Genomic DNA, 27,798 nt, shown 5'->3' on the forward strand with positions numbered 1-27,798 from the left:
GAAAGAGTGAGGAAAAGAGAAGTCACCGACGGTATAGATAGTAACTAGGGATCTCCCCATAGCTCTTGGCGTGGCGCACATAAAGAACAGAAACGTCGGGACGTGTTCAAGACGAACTGCGCTTACGCGGACGCGGATTGCGCTACGAGAGGAACGGGGAGGGAAACCGCCGAGGAGAAGATGGTCGAGTGTTAGGATATCGGTAAAAGGAAGAAGAGCGAATCTCTAGATTCCCCGACGAGGATCTGCGACCAATGCGAGCTCATCGGCGAGCCAATCATCGAAGAATTACCGATTTCGACATCATCAATGATGCTTTGAAAAATTTCTCTGAGACAGTGGTTCTCATAAAATAATTTTATATAAGAGGCTTACACTACACATAAGATACATGAAGAGATTAGTTAATCTTTGTACTTATGAATACTCATTTAATAAGCAGTGCACACGCCCTGTCGCACAGAATGCATAATCGAGGCGACATTTATATTTCTTTTTTATATATTTATCTATACATATATGTATATTCATCCGCACATCGATGTTATCCTTAAAGATTACCACTTGTAAACGATAAACTTCTCTTACATTACACTAGTCCTCATCGAGACGCGATGTGTAACGACGGTAGCGTTTAAATACCGTTGGGAGAAATGAGGGCTCGTTTCTTTAAGGCGAGGGTTAGTTTAAGGGCCGTTCGAGAATCGGTAGCCTCTCGAGCGATGTTTTATTTTATCCTCTTCGCTCCATAAGATCGCATTCTTTACGACCCATTAGACGAATTCATTTACCAGCCCCGGGCAATAGGTAGGTGAGGTCCGTAAGCTCTCTTTTCTCCTTTTCTCTCCTTCTCTCTCCCTTCATCGCTTATCCTCCTCCTTGCCTTTCTCCTCTCTCCTTCTGTCTTTCCCTCTCTTACATACTTTTACTCCGTCTCTTTTCTCCCTTTTTCTTCGGCGTTTGCCTTATGCGGCACTTCTTCATCGTTCTCGTCTCGATTCGGCGACTTATCCCCCTCTGCTCCATCACTGCTACAGAGGATCAGACCGAAGAGATCGGTCGCTTCGTAATTATTATTCGAATGGCCGATCGAGCCCGATCAGGCGTATATATACGTTCTATGTTTACGATAACGTCGCCCAATTGATGCGCCGGCTGATGCACCCGGCGATTTAGATAGGAAAATCAGAGGCGATGCATCGATTCGAATTGAATGCACTAGCGATTACCAAGAGCGTGTACGCTCGATCGACCGTTTTTGTTACAGTATATATCGTGGCTATCCTCGCGCGCAATTACGCGCACGACGATAACCGTCGTTCTTTCCGCTGCGAGCGCATTATCGGACGCGCGACGTTTTAGTGCCCGCGAAATCATTCAATTGCCTTCTTTCGACTCGGCGATTCGCGATCATTATGCTTGAGTAATTATGCACCATTGACCCTCCGAGTAACGGACGATTTCCGGCAATCGAGCGTTTGCGCGGCTGCGCTTAATAGCCCGACTCGTAAAATCAAGTCTTATCGAGGATTTATTGGGCGCTCGCTAAGATAGAGCAAGATTTAAATTCTTTATCGTTACCGTTAGCCATCCGTCTTGCCCCCCTCATTCTCTTCTCGGGTTTCACCGGTCCCATCGTGCGACTCCCTTTTCTCACACAAATCCTCCTTTACTACAAATCCATCCGCGGCGGGTTTACTTCCAAATTTGGACATTCGTTTTTCGAACTTGATCTTTGATCTTAATTGCCAATTTTTTATCTAATGGCATAAATGTCGGTGATTTATGACAACATATTTTGTATGCCGGAGAAAAAAAAGATATGAGAGAGAATATAAGAATTCACATATATATATAGGTATATATATCTTTATTATGTTTTTAGCTTATAAAATTAAATGTTCAAGTTTGAGTTGCTCCTATCACGTGTATCTCTTAAATTTTTATGATTCTTTTTACGTAATTTAACATATATAAATTATACACACCATTCTATAATCAAAAAATTTTTACTTCTGAAAGAAATTTAAAGTACATTTCTCAGATATTTTTACCTCTCATATTCCTATCTTCTCATCTTTATACATTATATATATATATATAACATATTATATATTATGTTATATTAAATGATATATAATCAAAATTTATCTCTCACGACATACTAGAAAAAAAAAAAATCAGATAGCACTTAACTCAAGCACATTCAGAAAACATGCGGAGAATGTTTGGCACAATGTTAAGAAAATCGCTTTATTGCAAAATTAATCGTAACTTGGTTGGTTGGCGTTTCGGAATAGGTCGCTCGAGAAGATCGTTCCCACAGACGACATCACAGCCGCCGATCCTCCCTTGCGGAATAAGCGAGCGAAATAAAATAAGGACTACAGAGACAGCGGGGCGCGAGAGGAAGCTACTCGGCGCTGTATCAATTCATTAGCGCATTACGGTTAAAATAAAAGTATCCGCGTATCTGCGGCATGCGGCGTATCTCTTATGAAGAGGACGAGTAGTGGCCGACCGGTTTCTGCAATTCCTACCCACATCTCTCCTCCCCCGCTTTTCCCCCTATCTCTCTTTCGCCATGTCCCCCCTCTCTGTTCTTCCTTCGGCTCCTTCAACGGATCGACCTTCACCGTGATTTGCTGGCTAGCGACCGCCATCCGGCGACTCCAAGTCGTCATTATGCACCGCAAATGGCGAAAAAAAAAAAAAGTAGGAAAAGACGACGCGCGAATCCAGCCGGTATGGGTAAGGACGGAAAGCGAGGGGCGGGTGGTATGATCGGGGGAATTCGTTGGATTCAATGGAGGGTCCGCAGACCAGCGGCGTCCTTGAGGGAGATGATATCTCGCGTAACGTCTCCCGGCTGATAAGCGAAATCGTGCGCTCGTAATGTAGTATACAGACTCGCCGGTTTATCTAGTTTATCCGCCGACCGTCTCTATTCTTTGCGGTTAACATACGCGGGGGTGAGTTTGATACCGATGCGGTACATTCGATGCGGTATTGTATGGCACCGAATTAGCGAGCGCGCGCTCCGGACTGCTCGCTATATTAAGGATCCTTCTCCCTCTCTTTGGCGTTCGCAGGCGTAAATTTCGAATGCCGTCTTCTCGAGAAGGCGAGGAGATAAGCCGTGCGCGGAGAGAACGCGGACGGATACCGGTATTTCTAATTAATGCAGATATCTGTCGAAAGAAAGCGAAAAGTGGTTTCACGCTTAACGATCGCGCATCGATAGCGAGAATCCGCGCTATTAGTTAGACATTTAACGATCGGACAAGTCGGTTTATTTATAATAAGAATACGCCGTGGTGACAAATTGTTTCAAATAAGCACTTACCGTTAGTACGCGTAATGATGTGACGAATATTTGACCCTCGTTCCATTGCATCCATTACTTCGTATACATTACTCGGATGAAAAAAAAATTAATCGAGGCTCATAATGATGGTGCCGGTTTCTTGAAATATGTAAAACTTTTAGTAGTCTCAGACGAGGTCGGTTATAAATTGTTTGAATCGCCTCTCGATAATCGATCTTTCGATCTTTCTCGAGCGAAGCTTTATCTGCAATTTAATCGCACGACTTTTATATATATTTCATAAAGCGTTGAATAAATTTTTGAAACGATCGTTATCATTATACAATGACGAAGCAATAAAATTTTAGATAAAATTTACAGGAAATTAAATGGCCTCTGGGGAGACTGAAAAAAATGTGATATTTTTCATGGCAAATATTATTCTTATTTGGTGATATTATTAGAAAGCTATTGTTATTGAATAATACACGAAAACAACGATTTGCAGGAAGCAGGCAGAGATAAACTAAGAGAGCACATGTTCTTAGTTTATAACATATATATTTATTTGAGCTTTTAATTGCATTTTAAAATACAACGGAAATAATTAAATAATGACAAATCTGGTAAAATGGTTTCAAGAGTCGCGTATACATGATGCATATCTTTGTGGTTGCGTGTTTGTAAGTAGGTAGGTACGTTTCGAGCGTATCATTCGCACGCGGCTGGCTGTTTCTTTTCTCGAGTGTCACTGCGACAGTGTGAGCACGTCTTGTGTATATGTGTGTATGTATATGTATGTTCGTGTGTGTGTGCGCGCGTATGTGTGTAACGTGTTAGTCGCAGCCACGTAATGGTATCTCGTCTTACGTTCATCACACTCTCAGCAGTCGTATATAATTACAATAATAATATTAATATTATTATTATGTCGATAAATACTTTTTTTAAAGTCCGCGATGGAAGAATTAGAGTTTACAAGAAATACGTATACAAGTATGTTCCATTCTTTTCCGGCCTTCGCGTTGTTGAGGGCCGCACGCAGCTGCTCTATATCTTTCTGCCCGTCTGTTTCTACTGTCTCAATCTCTCTCGGAAGCATTCTTTCCTTTCCCCGCAAACTGTCATCCTATTTCTTTTTTATCTCTCTCACGCGCTTTTTTTCTCGCTCTCTCTTATTCTCCAGTCATTCAGGTAACATTCATATTCTCATCTGATTCCACTTGCGCCCTATGCTCCGCATTTGTTACGCCGCACGCATATATGTATATCACTGTAATATATAATAATTATAATTATAATCAATATACACAGTATTCGCGATAATTCGAGTGATAATAATGACAATATTTTACACGTAAAATGACACGTTGGCTCGTTCTCGTCGCAATAAATATTATTTGAACAAAGAAAATTTACAATGGTCTACACGTACGTTATACGTCGAGAAAATTTGCGTTCTTCGACGACGCATCATGCTCTCTCACACGCATTTTCTTTCTTTCTATCTCGCATTCTCTTTCTCTCTCTCTCTCTCTCTCTCTCTCTCTCTCGCACTCTGTTCTTTCACGCACGCATCCGTCTCGCGTGTATTTATTCAATTAACTTATTCGAGTCTCGCTATTGCACCGCATCTCTGCACCCTTCGGCTCTTGTCGCTTTCTCTTACACTCGTTCCAAGGTATGTCTATACCTACTATTCGCAGCAGTCGTAACGCTCTCCGAGGCGGTTCTCGTCCGTCCCCGCGAGCAAAACTCACTTCGATTTTTCGTAGTAATAAGTATCAACAAAGAGATTCCTATACAGGGTCGAGAACCCTAGCCTAGCCTATGCTCTACTAAACTACGACCTTACAATCTAGAGGTATACATGCTGACGATCTTACGACAGGTGATAGATAAGCTTTCTTTCCTTCTCGCCGTCTCTTCCTTTCTCTTTCTCTATCTCTCTCTCCCTCTCCATCTCTCTATCTTTCTTTAATCTAACCGATTTTTTGCAGTTTTCTTTATCTCACGCAATCTTCCTCATCTCACGTCGTAAACGTCCTTAAGTATTTATAAAATCACAAACTTGGCCGCGTGCCGAGCCCCGTGACTCAGCAGTGCCGCGAGATATGGTGGCATCACAATTTAATTAACGCTCGTTCAACACCCACATCATCGTCACACCCTCTCACGTTTCTTGGGCACAAAAGAAAAATAAGAGTCACTGGTACAATTTGTTAATTTTCTCATACCGATGGAAGGAAAGTGATACAAAGTAAACGAAAGGCGAAATGTGCTGAGGAAAAGTGTCTCGACGATACGAAATGTCAATTGTACAAAGTTGCACGCGCGCGTTCTTAGACTCTTATTCCCATAGCGATCGCGATCGAGGAAAAATTCTAAAGCGAAAAACCCTCTCGCGAGGTTTCCCATGTTGCACGCGATCTACAACGAAAAGGAAATGTTCTAAATGATTACGCGCGCGTCTACTCTAGAACATAATCTTCTCATAATTATTAAAAATGTAGTAAAAGAGAAGAGAGGGATCAGTATAAAAGAAATAATAAGAGAGGTGCATATAAAATGGAATTTGAAACCTCTCTTTCCAATGTAGAGATTTTTAACTTTCGAAGGGTCTTACATGGCGCACGCTAATCGTGTCGTCAACAACCCAGGAATGATAAGACGTGTCCTCGATGACAGACTAAAAGACGATCGCCAAAAACGGAAACGGAGTCGCGTTGCGTCATATTGCGTTACGTGTTTGCGTTTATTCCGTGACTCAACGAAATTTCTCGTTATAACGATATCGCAACGGCAAAGTTTTTTCGACGGAGATATCCACATTTAGGCTAAAAGAGCGCGGTGGCGAGGCTTAATTTTTAAGAAGAGGATCTCTCACATTCCAGAACTACGTCTTCCTTCCTGTGTGTCTATGCGAAATGAAGAAATAATTAAGAATAATATTTTAAATTCAATTCTTTTAATTCAATATTGTTTTTCTCAATTTTTTGTGTTTCTAGATATATTAGATAAAAGTCTAATTATTATTAGTTTCACAAAACAATTCGAGAAAAAATCTAAAAAAAAGTAAGAAATCTGTGTAAGAGATCTCTTATCACCAATTGTGTCGACTTTTTCCACGTTATTCCAAAATGAAGGGTTAACGCTCTTGTGTTAATTAATGTCTCGTGTATTGATAAATACATAAAATCTAAAATCTGTGAATTTATGCTGGTTTCATAATTTCTGTTTTTTAATATATAATATGTATTTAGTGTCATGCAATCACAAGACAATTGGTGATGGAAATACAAATATTATAATACGATTAATCTCATCTTATGAACGACAATATACGCGAATAGAATGCGATTCATCTCAAATGCAGAGAGAGAGAGAGAAAAATGATAATTACGGACATTATCTTATACATTTACCATCGTTTGTGTACAATCTCTCTCGTACGATTTCTTTTCCGTTTACCGATATAGCCACGACACAGCCTCTTTAAGCATAAACCCGAGGACGTCGGATGCGCGACGACGTCGTTCGGCGCGGCGGTGTTCGCGGGAAAAGAGGGGTAAAGGGGGCAAGGGGATGAAAATTTTCAACCATCGCTAGTTACAGTCGTTACAATATAGATACACTTATGTACAAGTGGCACCGCTACTTACGGGGCTCGGACTATACGTACTTACTGGACAATTGTTTTGCCAGCTCCGTATACTTGAGAAATTTGGAGTGCGGGCTTTCCTCGAGGGGAGAGGCCGCTGACTGCGACGGGCTACCGTTTGCTTGTGAAAGCGGCGGCGACTTGTTGCGCTGCGACGTCGGCGGCGACGAGGAGTTGCGACTCGGCCCACCGGAAGTGCCCTGGGTGACTGCCGCGGCGGCCGCAGCCGCTGCGGCCGACCTGCCGATAGTCAATGGATCCGGGATGACGCCGTCCTTGACAAAGTGCATCTTGGAGAGGTGATGCCTGTACGCGCCCTTCGAAATGAAAGGCGTATCGCAGAATGCGCATTTCATTATCGAATCTGCGGTAACTACCGCATCGTTGCAGGCCCAGCTGAATGCCAAAATGGCACCCGGTGTTGGTCCGGGGCCCGGACCGCTCACTCCTACCGTGCTACCGCTCCCTGGTCCAATGGTACTTCCTCCGGAACTACCCCCGGATCTTGAAGCGCCGCTGGCGCCTGGACCTCGCGTCTCCGTCTTGTCACACAATTTCTGCAACGCTGCAAGAGGATGACTGCTCGTTTTGCGTCCTTGCGAGTCGACGTTGCTTCCACCGCCTCCGCTGTTACCACCGGACAAGCTGTCGAACATGGAGGAAAGCGCTCCAAGACTACTCGACGCTTTAGTGTCGGGCGTACCCCGTGGCGTGACCGATCGATCGCTGCTGGTAGGACTACTCGTGCTGTTTCTACAGGGACTACGCGCAATCTGTTCCACCTGGTTGGTCGGTCGTGGCGTAGGTGGATTCATGCGAGGTGACAGAACCTCTCGTCCGTCCTCCGGCGTTTCATGGAGGCTGCTTCGTCGGTGATTGTAGGAACTCTGATCCTCCTCGTCTCTGCAGTCGTCCACTATCTCCTTCTTCACAAATACTTCCCTTGTCGAATGCGATTGCTGTTGCTCCTCCTCGTTCGCGCCTCGTTCCTCTGTCTCTTCGTCCCTCGGCTCTTTCTTTACTACCACGGTAGACGATTCTTCATCTCCGGATTCTTCTGTAATTTGATGATGGCGACTAGGTAACGGCGCAGTCTGTTTCTCTGGAGTGACACGATGATGATGAGACAGAGAACTCGAGTGTCTTTCGTGACTCGTGGTAGATAAATCCATGCGTCTTTCTGGTGTCATGGTATCCGTTCTGCCGCTTCCTCGCTCGGATATTGAACTAGACTCGCTACCGCTTCGCTCCCTTCTGGCTGCAGCATTCGCGTTGTAATGTTGTTGCTGATGCTGCTGATAACTTCGGAGTAAATTCATCGTTTGCGGATCCACCAGAGGTTTCGTGTAATCCACGCTCTCGTCGATGCCCAAACGCTTGAGAATACTTGTACCCATAGGTGCGCCGGGTTGAGCGTGATGCATACCGGATGTACCGTGCCTCACGCGAGAATCGAAACTCTTTTCGATGAGCTTCTCTATCGCGTTCAAAACCGATGGCGAGGTACCTATTGAAGCGGTGCTTTCATTGGCATTCGGTGTAGGAGTATCTTTCCCAGGCGTGGTCGCGTCGCTAGCAGAAGATGGAGATCGGTGATGCCTCGATGATATCGAAGATGTTTCCTCATTGACGCTCTTACGTCCGCTCTCGGTTGGCGGTAGCGTTGCAGGTAAATGATTAGACATGAGCGCGTTCTTCAAGAAATTTCGCTGATTGACGCCTACCGTGCCTGCGCCAATGCATTGACGTATATGCTCTACAAAGAGCGGAGTTTCGATCTTCTCCCCGCATTTCTCGCACGTAATTCTACTGGCTTGCTTGCCGAGACTATGTGTCATATTGGCGGCAGCATCGCCGTTCTTAAATTCATTCTGCGCGCGTTCGAGTTCCAGCAGTTTCCTCACGGGCAGTGACTTTTTTCGCTTTTCTCGCGTTTGCCGCCGACGTCCCCCGCTCTCAGTAATCGAGCGCATTATGTGTTCCTTGTAATGCGAATTCTTCACCATGTGGTTACTCAACTCCTTCAGAGAACTAAATGCTTGATCGCAAACTTTACAAGTTAGCACGGCACTAACATGACTACTTGTCGCGCCAGCACCGGGACCGCCGTTGTTTCCGCCATGAGGCCCGGATCCACCACCCGGTTGTACTCCTGCGTTGCTTCCTGCACCGGCATTCCCGCCAGCCCCAGCATTACCAGTAGTGTTGGCGCCCTTGCTCTCATCGGACGATTTCCAGGATATTATTTGCTCCTGAGAAATAATGTTCGTGTAATGCTGCGTTTGTTGCATATGCGAGGTCATTTCGGCCAGCGAACGGAAGCTCTGCCCGCACCACATGCATTTGAGAATCTGCCGTGTTTGCTCGGCACCTTTACCTAACCAGACGTCCTGGCCTCGCACGAGCTTCCGCGGCAGTGGCATTGTTTCTTTGATTAAAAGGTTCAAATCGGATGGACTTTGCTTGCTGCTGGGTGTAGCCGAGTTATTGCTACCAGTATTGCTGCTGGAAGTTTGCGGTTGATGTGGTTGCTGAGGCGGCGGTATAGTTGGCATGCTCGTCTGCTGCGAGTGAATTCCTGGCGCCGGAGGTGGTACAGGCATATTAACGCCGCAGTGCTTTGCTTCCTTCATGTGCGTCGTCATCGCTGCCAGAGTTGGAAAACTCTGTTTGCACCATACGCATTTTAGAACGTCCTTGGCTTGATCGGCTCCTTTGTTCAACCAGTGAGACTGCCAGGCGCTGTGACGACTGCTGGACGTTGTGGCCGGCGCGCTGGCACCCGTTACGGCAGCACCGCTTCCGGAAGATGATCTGAAGAGGTCCTCGCCGCCAAGTTTACTCAACTCGCTCATTTTCTCAAGCGCCTTCGTAGCTTCGCTAGGTTGATACGGTTTTTCCAGCGCTGTTGGTGGCTTCATCTTCCCGTTCCAAAGTTGATGATGATCCACTACACCGCTAGTGCTTTTCGGCGAAAGCTGCTGCTGACTAGTAACTGCTGCTACCGCTGCAGCAAAGTACGGGAAATGTGAGGCCACCACCGGAGATGTCCAAGGGGATACTATGGGTGGTCGACCAAAGCCGGATGGTGCGGCTCCCGGCGCCGTTTCTTGATGACTCGTGGAACTCGTCGATGAGGCCAATCTTGATGACTTGCGCGGTGGTGGAGGCGACGAATTTTCCGTGTCGAGTCGTTTTCTGCTGGATACTGAAAGATCCAACGGACCATTGTTCGTCTCTGTCGATGAAGACGGCGTAGGCGGTTTGCTGAGATTTAATATTTGTTCTTCCTCGTCCTCCTCGGTCAAGGACGCTTTCCTCGTGCTAAAGTCCAGCACAGCTGGCAGGGGTGTCGCTGACGGCGAGATCTCCCCAATGCTGGTAGGCGATACCAAGAGACCGGGGGTAGCAGCTGGTGGCGAACACGACGAGGAAACCAGAGGTGACACCGAACCGCGCGATAAAGGCGAGTGACCGAGAAGGAGGCGCTGATGAGTCTGTTGCAGATACGCCGCCATGACTGCTGCAGAATGGGGTGGTAGCAGGGGATGAGTTCCAAGGGGTAGAGGCACGATACTACTTGGACTGACTGGGCTCGCGCTGTTCCTGGTAGCAGGTGGTGGGGGACTTCCGGTCGCTGGACCGGACGATTCCCGAGAATCTCTCGAGGGACAGCGCGGACTCATTGGCTCCCTGAAATTGCAAATGATACCGAGTGCTATAATTTTAGAGTACGGACGCGCGTCCCTTCTTCGAGATCTTTCCAGGATTCCAAGAGGCTATATACGATGAATAAAACAAATCTTATCAAAGCTTTGCGAAGCGTTTAAGCGAAACTCGCAATCGAACACCGGTCGTTAATCATGATAATCGTGCGATAATTTTCTTGTAACCGATCCACGAGCATCGGTATAATGTAGGTAACGCTGTTAATATTTCATAACCGTCCGCCACATGGGAATTACTACGCAAATAGCTTTTGCCGCACTGTATGATGCAAACGACGGATACCCGGAATCATCGATAAAAGTAAGCGGAAAAAAGGCTCGCGTGATAGATAAAGCCTAGAGACGTTAGCGTGTTGCACGATGGTAACAGCGATGGATAATTCACGCTTGAGAACGTCTGTCGTTGCTAATGTATATACACACAACACATGAATTTACGCGCAATAGACATAAACAAGATATGACAGACTATTACCGCGCGTTATCGACATCGAAAATACACTTTACAATAAATTATTTGTTGGCTTTATGTAAAACAAAACAGAAAAAAGTACGCGCGCGCATTCACATCGGCTACGAGTGTTTCTTGGCCCGCGAGAATAATGCTCGCGAGGTATAACGGATCTCTGTCGTACGACAAATTACGATTAATTATACGCTCCGACGATAAACGTTAGTCATCCGGCTTGCGACAAAAACCGCGAGGGTTTAGTCGAAGCCGTGCGTAGAAGCGATCGATACCTGTCGCAACGTCATCAACGCGTCCGAGGTACAATTACTACTATCAAAAGGGAGCACGTGGCGCGGGAACGATTAGGGCCAGCGCGAGGCTATTGTAATGGCAAGCTCTCGGCTTTCGATGCGCGGCGCGCCTGTAACGACGTTCCAGGCCTGTCGACGGCTCGCTCGTAACTGACTGTTCCTGACTGAATGCCGAATGCGTACCGCGAGATGAAAGGGGACCACTGCCACGCATGCAGGGGAAGTTTTTGGGGGCTGGCGGGACAGGGCGGCACAACGCGGGTGTAGGGAGGCGGGAGCGCCACCGCCGCCCCTGGTTAGGAGGTAGCGCTGCTAGTGGGGTCGTCGGTGTGGGAAGATATGTAACACGTGCCTATCTCTATTAGCCTTGTGACGTTGTGCGCGGCACAGCTACCGATATCAACTCTGACACCGACTTATTTATCCCTATCCGGGCCTCGCTCCGTTTAACCCTGCCGCCGACGCTTACCTCGCGCATACACGCATTTACGGGAGAGGCCCGTGACGATTTGTTGCTCTTAAAACAACAACGAGCCGTGTATGTACACATGAGGGGCGCCCGACAACGGCGAACATCAAAGGCTCACGACGTTGTATCGGCGCGTCTCGCGATCATTTAAACGCTTTATTATAAGAAGCTTCTCCCTGCTCCGATAAAAGCACTGGCTAATGCTCCTCCGGCTAGTGTGTCTCCGGCAAACAATGTTGATCAAAATTTAGATACACATCTCTTGATATTACGTGTCGCTTTTACGACTGGCGTGTGATTTGTACCGAAAAATCATTTGCGCGAATAGTCACAGCTGATTTGCGCGCGCACGCCGATACAGTGCTTCACTGCTACGAGTTACAAAAATATTTCATGTTGAGCGTCTTTCTACATTCTTCGTAAAAGTAACACACATATATATGTGCGGAGATATACATATACATATAGACATATATATAAAAATACTCTATTAATGAATATATAAAACCAAAAAAAAACTTGATAGATAAATTGATACTGACCGAATAAAAGTTTCTACATTGTCAGTGTAATACTTTTTATTAAATTTTTATGAAAATGATATTTTTAATTTTCATTGTATATGAGTAAATGAGTTTCTTAATAGAAATAATTTTTATACTTATATAATAATTATATATCAACTTTTATAAACCTCTTTTTTTTAAATAGTCTTTTTTGAAGTAATACTAAATAATTGGTAATTAAATACTTTCTTATTTTTGCTTCTCCCAGCAGTTGTAAAAACAATTATTATTATTATTAAAAAAACAATTGTTATACGGATATATATATGTATATATATTGTGAAAGTTTACCTGTCCGGAGGTCCTGTGTCTCTCAAGATAGTTGGGTTTAATCTCGAGGTGGCGGAAGGCGGTGGCGTAGGTGGCGATGCTTCCTCGTCCTCCTCTTCATCCGTTCCATCGGCATCTTCATCCTCCTTCGCAACGGGCGCACAGCCTCTTTCGCTGGGACTAATAGGGCCATCCTCGTCGACGCAATCGCCCTCCTCGCCTTGGAGGTCCGTACCGGGCGCAGAGCCTTCGACGCCGTCCTCCCCTGAAACAAATCGTGGAATGAACAAATTAGTCGCCGTTATGCATTATGCACGTTTATATATGCGCAAAAATAATTTTAATAAAAAAGTCTACCCCATCAAAACATGCTACATATTAAAAAAATAATGGCATGCTACGCGCTTCTGTTAAATATCCATGTAGGAAGAAGTACCGATATACATTTTGTGTATGTGTATGTGTATATTGCTATTTATACATATATAAAAAAAATTAAGTTTATCGCATTGCAACTTGGGAACCAGATATCTTTTTGATCAGTACATTTTTTATTACGCTTAAAAAGATAAGACGCGTTAGTATAAAAATTAAATTATGACTATATTACAAAGAAGCAAACAAACCTGTACTTCGAAATATACTCGTTTTACGTATAATCAATAAATTAAAAAAAAAATAAATAAATAAAACGCGATAGATATCAATTGACGACACCATGCATCATCTTGTCTTTGTGTATATCGTTGATGTAGGACGCGAATCAAATCCTTCTGTCATCCGCCGTATCTTGATAGAATAGCAGAGAAGAACGTACGACCCAAGAGTGGAGATACTGAGAAATGACGAAGCTAAGTACCTAGGAGTGATATAAAGGTTTAGATGGCGAGTAACACAATGGCACTATCGGTTCATTTATCAGCCTTTCGCGACGGCAGCGTCGACGACGACGACGATGGCGTCGACGACGACGAATACGACGACCAGGAGGAAGAGGAAGAAAGAGAAAATGCGAACTATGTCGGATACGTCGTTGTCGACGACGACGACGACGAGGTATTGTGTGGTGGGACAAGGAGTTCCATCATCTGCATTATGAGTTTTAATCAAATCGTTTCCATTCGAACTCTTGGTAATGAAGGGCGGTGTCATCGTTGCGTCAGAGAAAACAGCTCGATCTAAGATCAAGTCAACAGATGTAAGTCAATAGATATTCTAAGAGAAGTTACGTAATGTAGTATGTAAATTTTTTCAAAAATTTCTTACGTCGTGTCATAACGTCTAATCAATTTAATTATTTTATCGACGACTTAAATATGCATACATTAAAAGATTTCGCTAAATTGCTATCGTATAGCTTACTAACAAGCAAGAAAAAAAATAAGATAAGAATATATTTGACAAACCCGGATGTGAATAACAACGCGGAACTCTCCCGGTCGCCATCTTGCTCCCGGCATATCCTCTTTGAAGAAGGGAGTGCCGCATCCTCGATCGCGAGCAATCGCCAAGGCAAACGCGAACAGGGCGAGAGGTAGAAAATGGTCAGCATACCTCCCTTCGTAGAGGGTGGGGACAACCAGGAGCACCGTCCTACTTTGCCGAGTGACCAACCAAACGATCGTTTGTTCGCAGACAGGCTACGGAAGAGGGAGAGAAAGGAGATCGCACATTGATCCGCGGGAGCATCAGCAACTAATTACGCAGATTTATGTCCCCATTGTCCATTGTCTCTCGGAACGATTCTCCGGGACCCTGGCGCGGACCATTCGATGGAAGCGAGTGGCTGGCCGATCCGGTCGGGACCAGCCGTAGGACGGTTACGTGCACAGAGAGGAGAGAACGACGGGGCGACGACGAGAGGAGATAAAAGGAGGACCTTCGAGGATCGCTCCGATCCAGTCGCGTATCGAAGAGGAGAATGCAAGAAGTCGAGGAACCGAGCGGGCGGACCACCGGCAGGCAGCCCCGCCCGCTACAAATATAGTCCATCTTTAACTCTTGCATCCTTTTCGCTTGTCGCAGAATCCTAGGGTCCAGCGCACATTTGCGCATCCTTCGTTTTCTATCTTTCCCTCTCCATTTGCGCCGCTTGTTTGCTCATTCGCGAAAGAACTGGATCCGAAGTAGCGTCGCGAAATTTCAATCGTGATCGTAGCATTGTGCCACCTTCGTCTCCAGTCAGAGATTTCAACGAGCGCTGCTTAGTTTCCGGAAGCAGCACGGTGTCCTGAGACAGGGAGATAGAGACGAAGCCATCTTCATGAATGCACGATAGTTACACCGTAGAAATCATTAATTATAAGCATTCATTCGAAAGTCAAAACTTTTTACTTACAATCAATCTATCTCTTGCCAATGTTTAATCGTTAGAGCGATATCGAGACAGTTTATTGTATTCCAAAGTCACACAGAAGATCAACAAAATTACTATTATCGATATCATTATTAATGATAATAAGTATCATTAATATTCTTTTAATAGTATATGATGCTACGGTAATGACAAAGATCATCGGGGGTTCCGCGGTTCGAAAGTATTCCAGCGGTGATCAAGATCGATCGTAGGATAGCGACGTCGAGCTCGGTAGAATGTAAATGCTCGCACGAGCCGAGTTCGTGCGGACCTATTGGCAGGCCGCTAACAAGGACCGCACCGGATTGCATATCCTGGACCGGTAGCCGCCGGTAAGATACGCCGGGAACGAGGAGCGTAGCGTACTGAACTTAAAAGCGGTCCGAGTCTTGACACTCGGCGAGATGCTACCGGCCGATATCTGCTCCCGCTCCCGCTGTCCTTGACTCACCCGCTGCACGTTAGAAAGAAGCGCGGTGTATTAGTGGCCGCGCGCTATCTTCGCGATGGTTCTGCGCCAATACCCGCCTACACACAACTTGCTCCACAACAATAATTAGTCTTATCGGCAAAGCATCCGCTTTCTCTAGCCCGTTACGATCTCTGCCCAATATTTTTTTCCGTCTTCTCTCCCTCTCTCTTTTATAAACGTGCAATATTTCTCTCTCTCTCTCTCCCTTCTTAGTTCACGACGAACCTGCGCACGAGTTTCGGATATAGATAGCAAGCACCTGCATACATTGGTGTACACATGTTGGTAATGTACCAATGGCTAACTGATGGTATTAACTATTCTGTGAGCTATAGTGTAAGACTGAACAACCGAACCAGTCACGCTCGCTATTCTATGTGTGGACGATCGGCCGCTGCTAATTGCTGTTAATCCCGATCCTTTATGTGGTCGCCAAGTTTCGAGAGAGTGTCTTGCGAAAGAAAACCACGATGATTTTATTTATCTAAATTTATATTATAAATTAATCGAGAAAAATTAATGATCTTTCGGGATAAATATAAGCAAGTTTCAATAATTACAAGTTTTAACGACCATTATAATTGCATTAAGAAATTAAGATTACACTGATATAATGGTATACATAAATGATTAAATAGAATGGTAAATGTAAAAAAAAAAAAAAACGTGTTGATTTTATTTTTCATTATTTGTAAATGTTCTTTTTTTAATGAAATAATCTGTCTAATCTTGACTACAAATTTAATAATATATAAAATATACAGAGTAATAATTAATAGAAATAATTTTTAATCTTAATTTTTATCATTAAATTTATTATAATCTTAAAATACTTATTCTTTACGTAAGGTTTTTAAAATATGATGCAATGTGTAATACGTCCTTTAAAACTGAGAATGTAAAACTAATTATTTTTCGCTCATTTTTGAACGTATTCTTTTAAGACTATTCTTCCAGAAAACGATTTGTCACTCTTAGACGTGCGAAGGCGGAACGAGTCGCCAAGATGAAACGCGGTAAGCCTTACAAATGGCAGAACGAAAAATAAGGTGTTAAGACAAGAATCCTTTAGTGCATGTTCATAAATTGCGGTGAGTAAAGCGTAAATTTTAACATGCATAAGCATCCGCACTCGTGTCAGCTTGTGTACTTTAGTGATTTACGCGCAATCAACGCGTTAAATCAGTTAGGTTTGCTTGTAATTAGCATCTACGCCGAATATTCACCTACTAAGAAAATTTATAACGCGAGGTGTCTGCTTAATTGTTTGTTAGAGACTTGATACGCAGAGCGGCAATTTTAAAAGCGGCAAAAGATAGCCGAGTATTCTTTATCTTATAAATATGGTTTACATAGCTCGGCGCACACAATTAAACGTACTTAAAAACTTGCTGTTATTAAGATAAATTGAGAATAACTAATCTAATGTATTTCATAAAATACAGTATCGATCCCTCTTATTGTTAGACAAAGGCATGACATATCAAAAGGAAGTTTTCCCCCGAGAATTATTTTACATCCACCGATGCAATATGTTTGACGTTTGTGAGAATTATTATGTACGTACAAACATCCGTTGCCTTTACTCCGTGTTCCTCATTGTTAGACAGGCCTGGTCGGTGGATACCGGTAATTACATAACCACCGTGTTAGAATGTAGAGCTGCGTATGTAAGAAAAGATCTTAGCGGGGCACGACGTTAATTCCTCGTCTCTTTCATGTCGGAACAGCCGAGCGAAGAGTTGTCTGGACGCCTCTCTTCCGAGACGGATCTTTGATAAGTATTACTAACTCGCGCTCGATTATCTCCTTCTCTCTCTCTCTCTCTCTCTCTCTCTCTCTTTCTTTCTTCCTCTGTTTTAGCGAATATCCCGGGGAGGCGCGAATCGCTCGATGGCAATGACGCCACGCGGCTTGCCGGGGCAAGTAACCGGGTCGAACTTTAGCAACGTCCTGGCAATAAAACAGTACATAATAACAAGCCGGCGGCTGCGGCGGCAGGGAGGGAACAAAAGGAGAACCTGGAGGAGGACAGGAGAGGAGATGAATTTCTGATGCGGGAGAGAACCGTCGGAAGGCTGGCGGGGAGAGTGACAGGAGGCAGACGAAGAGACGAACGGATGGACAGGCAGACAGACGGACGAACGGACGGGCGGACAGAAGGACGAAGAGGGACGGCGAGAAGAGGAAAGCCTCGCATTGTGATTCTCTCGCGGTCTGCCAGAGAGTGACTGACGGGTGAATCCGTTTTCTCCTTCCTCCGCGCCTCTTTCACTCTCCCTCCGCGCGTGCCTTCTGTCCTTCTTTCCGTGTCTCTTTTGCTCCCCTCCTTTCCCCTCCCCCATACATTTTCCACCCGCGATTCCTCCTCCTGGAGCAACCGGCTTTGAAAGCCTCATACTCAATCCGTATTCGAGAGATACAAGACGTTGATTTACGACTTCCTCAAGTGATGATCCAGATTTTTCAGATCGGAAGGGTCGTGCTCCGATCCCAGAAAAATATCATTCTTGTTTCGAGAGTTTAAACAACTCTCTCTTTCTTTCTTCCTCTGTTTTAGCGAATATCCCGGGGAGGCGCGGATCGCTCGATGGCAATGACGCCACGCGGCTTGCCGGGGCAAGTAACCGGGTCGAACTTTAGCAACGTCCTGGCAATAAAACAGTACATAATAACAAGCCGGCGGCTGCGGCGGCAGGGAGGGAACAAAAGGAGAACCTGGAGGAGGACAGGAGAGGAGATGAATTTCTGATGCGGGAGAGAACCGTCGGAAGGCTGGCGGGGAGAGTGACAGGAGGCAGACGAAGAGACGAACGGATGGACAGGCAGACAGACGGACGAACGGACGGGCGGACAGAAGGACGAAGAGGGACGGCGAGAAGAGGAAAGCCTCGCATTGTGATTCTCTCGCGGTCTGCCAGAGAGTGACTGACGGGTGAATCCGTTTTCTCCTTCCTCCGCGCCTCTTTCACTCTCCCTCCGCGCGTGCCTTCTGTCCTTCTTTCCGTGTCTCTTTTGCTCCCCTCCTTTCCCCTCCCCCATACATTTTCCACCCGCGATTCCTCCTCCTGGAGCAACCGGCTTTGAAAGCCTCATACTCAATCCGTATTCGAGAGATACAAGACGTTGATTTACGACTTCCTCAAGTGATGATCCAGATTTTTCAGATCGGAAGGGTCGTGCTCCGATCCCAGAAAAATATCATTCTTGTTTCGAGAGTTTAAACAAAGACGCGATTATAATCCCCGACATATGAGATATTGATGTTTAGAGTATCGGGGTAAATACATAAAATTGATGTCAATTAATCGATTTAAATTCATCAATTATACAGATAAATTTGACCGATTGCACATTATAATCTCTTCTAGTTTAATACTATGCATAAAATAATGGAAAACTTTTACCATATTTGAACTTTAATATTTTTAATCGGTATTAACAAATACATACATATCCAAATACACAAAAAATATAAAAAAACAATAAAATAGAAACTATCATTTAAATTAAAAATCATCATTCTTCCGCGGGTTTAGTTGAATGACAAAATTTATGATTTGAATATAGAGGAGAAAAATTTACATTTTTACAATGAAAATTGAACCTACACTAAACTATATATACACTCTGTCAATATCGTTTTAAAAAAGAGATGTGTATTATAAGAAACATGCGAGGAATTAGATCAATGTACTCCATACTCTTAGTATGGGGACCACCACAAACAGACTTCTTCGATCCCGTCGATTCGTGTATACGATGTGTGTCCTACCATCTTTTTTTTCATTTTAGCCCTCGATCTCGAATCCCTTGAATGTCAGGTGGTCAGATTCGTGACTCACTTAGGTGTTCTTTAGGACGACGTGAACAGAACAAGACGACAGGCTCCAACCGAAGACGAAGTACCTTCCTACCGTTGTCTACCTGACTGATTGACTGATGAGGCGACTGTTATCCTAAGTCAACACTCACTCCATCAGTCTGTCGAATTTCTCCTTCCACTACGAACCATTACTACGTTCCTCCGCTGTTACTCTCGCGTCATCATGTATTCTTGATCAGATCCTACATCTATATGTAAAATTCTCGACTCGTCAAAAGAAATTGCTAATAATAGCTCGTATCTATTAAAAATGTAAATGAAAAGATGTAATTATAATTAGAATAGTATAAATGAAGAGAATATATTAGTGTTTGTCAAAATTGCGAAAGTTATTTCAAACAGTAGTTTATTGAGCATCTATTTTAGAATAAGGGTAATCATTTCTAAAAATACTAATTCCTTTAATATTGATAAAAAATTTATTTTGCGTAAATATTTACAAGTTTTGATTCAGACTACACATATTCGGATATGATATATTTCTAATATGTAGAAACTTCGAGAGTCAATCCCTCTTTCTCTTGTAAATATGCATTAAATGTACACATGCTTGCATAGGCGTTATCGGTTAACCGTTTAAAAAGCGATCGACGGAAGCAATGTCACGCCGCGAGGTTCGTTGGAAGCGGAATCCGCATATAGAGCGTGCTCTCCTTCAATTTTCCACGGATATTCCGAAGTCGCGGCACTTGGACACGCCTCGTTCAATCTCGCGCGATCGACAAGGGCTGTGAAAACCCCGAATCCGCGTCGCCCGATTGCTTTTCCCTGCTGCCGTCGCCTTCTCTACGTGTACTCGAAATCTTTCCCAGTCTTCTCCTTCTCTCTTTCGCGCGTCCGCCTCCAACCCTCCTCTCTTTCAAGCTACCTTTTCAAGTTGCTCCCACCCCCCTCGAGACTAACACTCTCGCATAGAATTTCATCCATGACATCAATATAATTCGGCTTGAGCAAAAATATTCGTTAAGGGCTACAACAAAAATGCGAGGGTAGACCAAAAATTTCGTGCTCGAGTATAACTGGTAGTAAAATTGAAATTATCTACTTTTTTCTAAGATTCTAACACAACTGGATAATTAAAATCATCCATTAGCGATATTCTGCTATTTACTGTTAATGATAAAGATAAGAAATAATATATGATCGAAAATTAATACGATACGATTAATTTATTTTAATAGACATATAAATATTTTCTGTTTTCATCGTAGTCCGACATTTTTTAATCGTATTATCATTATATCGATAAATGCAATCCATTACATAGAAAGATATCTATTCTACATGAAACGTGTAAATTCTGCACCGAGCTAATTTTGTACTTTCAGAGATCAGGAAAATTAATAAAGATCATTCGTCTACTTCATGCGCACTTCATCAGCATCTCACAACGAAATTCCACAAAATAAAATAAAAATCTACTCTGTCAACACGTTTTCTCTCTCGATGCACGCTACTCCAATTTGCGCAAGCATGCAACATCGATTCATTCTGGCGCGGACGCGAATTGTCCGCGCGCGATTAAACGTCGCGCCAACGTCGCAGTAACACAGTAGAAACATACACCCAGTAGAAATCTGGGATGATGAGTGATCCAGAGAAGGGGAGAGAAACGGAGTATAGTGGGGGATAACGGAGCAAAGACATTTGGGCTTGACGGTGAGTGATGGACAAGTGGTCCGGCGACGCAAAAGCTGTGTCCCGCGAAAAAAAAAAAAAAGTTGGCATTTTGGCAAGGAACGTCGTTCGCTGCTCAAACGCATGTACGAGTTATTAACGTTCATATTTTAGTGACAGTCCTTGCACAATGTATATCATGCGCGAAGAGTCCTCGACATACGGCGATAACCTGCCGGTAGAAGATATTTTTCGACGTTGTCAGTCTACGTTTCTTCCTCCTCGTCTCTTCAGAGACGTTAATCTTCGTCGAGGGTCTTTCGAATGTAGCGATTAAAAGCCCAAAATTGCAAACGCAATGCAAACTCGCATTTGTCAGCTATTCTTAAGACTGTGGCGTGACAATGAGAGAGATGTGTTGTTATATTTATTATGTATCTCGCGAATAACTTCAAAATACACATTTGTTAATCCTTAATATTAGATCGTCTTTCATGTGCAACAGTTATAAATCATACTATCATTTTGGAAAACAAAACAACTTGTGAAAATACTTAATGTAAAATTCAGTTTAGTATACTTTTTATAATTTTAAAAGAAACAAAAATCTATCTCTCTAAAATTTTGTCCTATAATTGAACATTTTATAAATACTCGCGACTTGTCGGTATCATTATTTCTCTCAATGAATCAAATGCAATAGAAAGAGATATCATTTTACCCTCTTACATGAAAAATATATAACGAAATTGAATTGTGAATTTTGTTGGTATCAATTTTCAAAATTATAGTACGCAACATGACCGAAAGAAAAAATTGACGAATGATTCCGGTCTCACGTCAATCGAATCGCGATTGCGAATAAGAGTCGTCGGTTAAGTGGCACTCGTTCGTCTCGAAACTGGTCTCGAGCATCGCCGCGATAAATTTAATGCGGCCGCGCGAAATAATTTACGACGCGCCCGAAATATAGCAGACCGATCGGGCTAATCGCCTCGCGCGTTCTTCGTGGAATGGTATTAATGCTTGCGCGCACACGGAGGCGCCGAAGATGCGTCCGCTGATGCAGGTACGACGACTGAATGATGGATGGACGATGCGCACGTCCGGTAAGACCGACCGACCGACCGTCCGTCCGTCCGTCCGTCCGTTCAATCGCGCAACAGGCGACAGTGATGATCGATGCATCGCTGCTCCCGCTGCTCAGGAAGGCGAAATCCGCGAACTCGTTTCGCTCTTCGTTAGTAGCATCCCGTCCCCACGGCGTTTTACATTAGGCGAAAGTCGGGATCGGTGAGGAGCGCGATTAATATTCCGAACTGGAGGATTGCGACGCGTTTATTTCTCTCTTTAACCCTTGACGGCGATGCACAACGTCGCTCGACGTCGCGCGGCTTATCGTGATATATTACCATCGGGAACGGAAATTAACGGATTTTTCCAAGACCGAAATATCACCCGTTAGGAGTACGGAAAGATGATCGTTGAGAATTAATTCTTGCGTTTAATTTATTAGACACAAAAAAATTGCTGCGTTATATGCTGCTGAATTATGGACTACATTTAAAAATACAAGTTTGAAAACTTGGAAATTAAAAAAAGTATATAATATTACGTTAAAAAACTTTTGCGAAAAAAAAATACAAAAATAATAAATTACGCACACAGAAAAATAAGAAAAAATTGAGACTTGAATAAGAATGATTAAAATTAATATTCTTTTTTTTCGGATAATGTTAATTTCGTCGGAGGATCATCTTTAGATCTCGTTCAATGATAAGCAATGTGATTAAACTGCCCTCGCAGCAGTCGCGAATAAGATCAGCGCAGCTGTCTCGAAGGATGCTGCGGGAGATGAGATCTCATATGGATTCGATTCTTTCGTTTCGCCTGCTGGCCCTTCGCGCGCAATTCTGGCAGCGTCTTGAACCGGACGTGGCCCGAAGAGAGAAGCCGTGCAAGCGTGGTGCGCCGAAGAACGGGGGTGGAAGGGAGGTGACAGGAGGACGCCTTCATCACGATATCCGTCACTCTTCTCCTCCCCTCTCGTTCGTCACCCTGCCACCTCCCTTCCCTCTCTGTCTCTCTCTCTCTCTTTCTCTTCTTTCTCTGTCATGCTGCTCAATGTCTTCTCGCTCTCTGCAGCTCTTTCTTGCGCTTTCCGTCACGCTGCCTTTCGAAGTGTCAGTCCTGTTACCGACTGCCGGAGCGGAGACCGTGACAACAATAATTGTCAGCGAAGTAACATCTCTCAAGCATCGCGAGGAAGAGAAAGAGCATGAAGGTGGCGGCGGGGTGGTGGGTGTAGAGCGCGCGAACGCGAAGAGGAGAAAGGGCCGGACTGGCCTATTTATAGAACCGGCAACAAACATAGAGCAGCTGGTGTCGATCCGTCCGGTTATCGCCGCGTTTACACAGTGCCTGTCATATCCTCTCGCGAAGTGGCGTTGTGGCCGCGCGAATATCCACTTCTTTCCAGATACTACGAAAGTACAAACGGCAAATTGTTATCGCGCAATTTTTTCATCTCTACTAAAAAAAAAAAAAAAAAAAAATCTTTGAAAAAACGCCACGTAAACATTTTGCATGGGGAAAATTTAACGATACGCGCAAGAGTACGAGATTAAACTGTTAATATTAGCTAACGTTGTTTGAAATCAATTGTTCATATATGGAAAACGTGCTGTATATAGACTATAGTGACTGTAAAGGAAAAAATTTATGATATTTTTGTTTTCTCTCCTAAATAATAATTAATAATATACGTGTAAAAAAGCTTTATAATAATCATAGATATTTTTTGACAGTAAAAAAACATATGTATATATTATTTGTTTAAATATGTTATATTTTCTAATTAGAAAATGTCATGAAAATACTTTCATTTACTTTCTCTACGCACGTACGTATACTTATATTAGAATATTGCAGATGAAAAATAAAAAATGTTTTACACGGATAAATAATAATCTTCAATCGATGATGTAAATGAACTAATAAAAGAGAAAAGTATCGCGCATTCTTTTCGCGCAAGAATATTGAAATGTACTTATTATGCAGAGTTGGAAAATGTAACATAAGACAGAGAAAGAGAGAGAGAGAGAGAGAGAGAGAGAGAGGAATAGATCAACGATCTGCCTGTCCGATCGCCGTCATAGCCCGAAATAAAAACTTCCGTGACGAACGTTGAACGTGAAATGCAATTGGCGAAGGGAGCGGCGATGCATCCGGCGCGTCTTGACAGGCAAGAAGAAAATAAGGCGCGTGACCAGTTCGCGTCTTAATCCCAAAGAAGAGAGGATGTCTCTCTCATGAAACGGCTAGCTAGCCCGTCGTCGTCGCGGGCGAGAAAGAGGCAAGGCAATCCCGAAATAGGCTGGCGGGCCGCGCGAATGAGCGAACGGCCGACTCACCGATCCGTCCTAATAAATATTGTGTCAACGTAAATAAGTGCGATGCCACGTGGTACGCGCGCGCGAGGGCTCGGCTAGCGGTGGAGAACGACGGCGGGCGCGCACCGACAGAGTCGATCTGTCGCCCGGATGACGGACGGCTGATGTACAGAAGGACAGGTGCGCCTCTCGATCTTTTCTCCCCTCGAGCAGTCTGCTTGCCGTTCGTCTTCGCGTCTCGTTCTCCTCAACTTCTCCCGCCGGAATCGTTCTTGCGCCACGAATCGCTCTCGCGTTCGCTTCGCCTCGACGGCTCAAAAGCGCAGTAAGCGATTTCGTTGCGCGACGTTGCACGTAAACCCGCGGAAGGTAGATACTGCGTTTCCACGCGATCGAATCAGACGAAAACACATTTCAACAAAGTCCTCGCGCTCACTGCCAGCGGCGAGATTTTACTATTGCTATCCGATTTATCTGATTATCACGCGCTTCCATCAATCAGCCGCTTCCATCAGTTGGGCAAAGACGACCGTTAATTAACGCGCATCGTTATCTAATTTATATGCATCATTCCTAAAATTCCTCTCGTATAGCTCCGTTACGGATTAGTGTGAATGGAAATTAGAGAAGCGTTCTTGTCGTTCGAGTAACGGATGGATGATGCGAGCGGCAGGTGCATCTCTCAATCTTCCTCTCTCACACGGCGACCTCAGTTAATTCACGTCCAACGACAAGCTTCGATTCTCCGATGCAAATAACTCGCGCCTTAACTTGCACTTAGTATCTTGTAACATTCTAGCAATATTTATGACATGCGCGTTGCTATAATAGCGGCAGCTCTTTATTAAATTATTTTCCAAATGTTCGTCTAATTATCGCTGCACAAAAGGCATATTGTATCTTTATTTTCTTAAAAATATCAAAGAGCACTCGTCTTCGAATAATCAAAGAACAATTATCGCTTATATCTAAACTGAATATTTAAAAATAAATTAACGTCATATCTTAAATATTTTATGCTTAACTTTTGGTAATATATTATATCCACTTTGCCATTTCGTATACTTCTCGCAATCGTATAGCAAGAGTTATTTACATCGTATTCCTTGTAACCGCGTACTTTGGAGTCTATAAGTCACCTCTTTACGCGGAGGACTTAGGGTAATGCCACTTCATCGGTGGACAGTCGCCTAAATTTAGTCCTATTAATATGCCGCGGTCTGCGATTTACGAAGCGCTACCAACTATCATCTCGATGGCTCGTATGAATCACGATTCAAATCGTGACAGAGAAAGTGACTAAAATTTGCTACAATGGCACTTACATTCGCAAAACTTGTCATCGGCTCTTTAATATATTTTTATTGTAATCCGCAAAGTTTAATTGTGTTAAATTATAGTTCTTAATTATTTTTTATCACACTTTTTTTCAATATCTTAAGTAAAAATAAAACTTTAATATTACAAATTTGATTTGATGTATAATCATTCGCAAAATTCACTACAAGAATGATTAAAAAATCTTTTGAAGATTACATTATACATATAAGACGACATACATACAAATGCATATGTATGTATTGTGTTTACGCATTCCAATCTTGAGAAATGCTGTATCCGTTCGTTTGTTAACAGTATACTTTTACATGGTAATGCAAAAGGTTCTCCGTTAGAATACAGTTAAATGTGAAAAATACAGAAAGAGTACACATTGCCACATTTTTCCTGTTACCCAAATACCGCCGGTGCACCATGTAACACGTATTTTAAACTAAACGAACGAGAGCTACGTGCACCCTTGCTTTCAGGCATTCGGCAGTATGTGTAGTTGGAAATGTCGGGGAAAGTTAGAGGAGTAGAGTTCGCTGAGGGAAATACGCGGCAGGGCGGAAGGAGGTGATGGCCAGGAGGTGGAGAGGTGGCAGTCAGTCAGTCACTCAGTTCTCCGTCGCTCGAAGCCAGAGCAGTTCCAGCGTAGTCGTAAGGGGACCGGGATCGAGGTTGGAACAGATTTATGCGACACACATGCGGCAAGGCGTATAACTCACTCGCTCGCCCATAATATCCACCCCCCCCCCCCCCCCCAACCCGCTCTGCCCCTTTTCCTTCCAAAGGCATCCAGATGAGAGACAGACGCACCAATACTGTCGAACGTGAGACCGACGTGGCGATATTTATTACGTATTGGGATTATGTTATCCCGATGGTTTCCATCGCGACGAGGCCCGAGCGTTCTGGAAATGCGCGAAAAACGATTCTGCCTAGGAAGATACGAGTGTATACTCTAAACTCTAAAAGTGTTTCGTCATATATATATGTATTTATTTACAAAATCCGGATTTATCAACTTTTTGATTGTATTAAATTAAAAGATAGATATATTAAGATTCTTAATTAGGTCATTTAAATATAACAGAAACATTAAAAACATTTGCGACGATTAATCACGAGCAAAGAAATCGATTGTTTAATTGGAGAAAAGGATGACATTGATAATTAGATATTAATCCGGTCAATTGGCTCAATCATTTTAATCAAAGAGTTATTACCAAACAAATATATTTTTCGACACTCTCTGGACATTTGGAATATTGCTATATGTTTAAATAACAGTCCACGCCGTTATTTTCGTTTGTTTCTTTTGCAACGAATCGTTTCGTCCACGATCATCAATATCGCAGAAAAAGCTTTTTGCACGAGAACGCTCTCGTAAATCCTGTAGACTTCTCGCTTTCGTCGGCTTAGCGTATATTCCCATAACGCGAATAAAAACGTCGGTGCAGCAGGATATGGTGGTCAGAAACGTTCGTAAATCGAGGAGCCCGTTTGCGCGCATACCGCATGAAAGAGAGAAAGGGAAAGGGAAAAAGAGAGAGAGAGAGAGAGAGAGAGAGAGAGAGAGAGAGATAGATAGAAAGAGACAGAGCAAAAGAGAGCATCGAGGGGGGAAAGAAAGAAAGTTCTGTATATGGGGTTATGCCCATACCGAGCCTAGTTAGTCTGGCATCGTACCACCTTTGTTTGCTCGCCCCACCAGCGGATATCGTCCGTATGACCGTACGTACACAGAGGACCGGCACGCAAATCCACATAACGCGCACGCACACACATCCGCATGTACGACGTCCTACGCACACAGCGACGTCCCGCCGCAGTAGCCGTAGCATTATATCGTGAGCACAGAAGTAATTTATAGTTGCAATAATTTATTGGGTACCATGGGGTTTATACTTGCCTGACGTGTAGCCATCCGTCACCGTCAGTGACGTCACCTCCCTCCACATAATGACTACCTACACCCCTGACTCTTTC

General features: G+C 43.8%; 1 protein-coding gene across 1 annotated transcript in view; it reads right to left on the minus strand.

Moving 5' to 3' along the window:
* Positions 1-3,851: 3,851 nt before the first annotated feature.
* LOC115242927 (protein tiptop) overlaps positions 3,852-27,798 on the minus strand; it is an 85,198-nt gene continuing 61,251 nt past the window's right edge. Inside the window, exons 3-4 of the mRNA XM_029819553.1 lie at positions 12,785-13,028; positions 3,852-10,661 (exon numbers count right to left, since the gene is read on the minus strand). Coding sequence (XP_029675413.1) covers positions 6,980-10,661; positions 12,785-13,028 — 3,926 coding nt within the window. The 3' untranslated portion in view covers positions 3,852-6,979. The remainder of the gene's footprint in view (positions 10,662-12,784; positions 13,029-27,798) is intronic.

The sequence above is a fragment of the Formica exsecta genome, unplaced genomic scaffold (assembly GCF_003651465.1).
Source record: "Formica exsecta isolate Colony F162 unplaced genomic scaffold, ASM365146v1 scaffold66, whole genome shotgun sequence".
NCBI lineage: Eukaryota > Metazoa > Arthropoda > Insecta > Hymenoptera > Formicidae > Formica > Formica exsecta.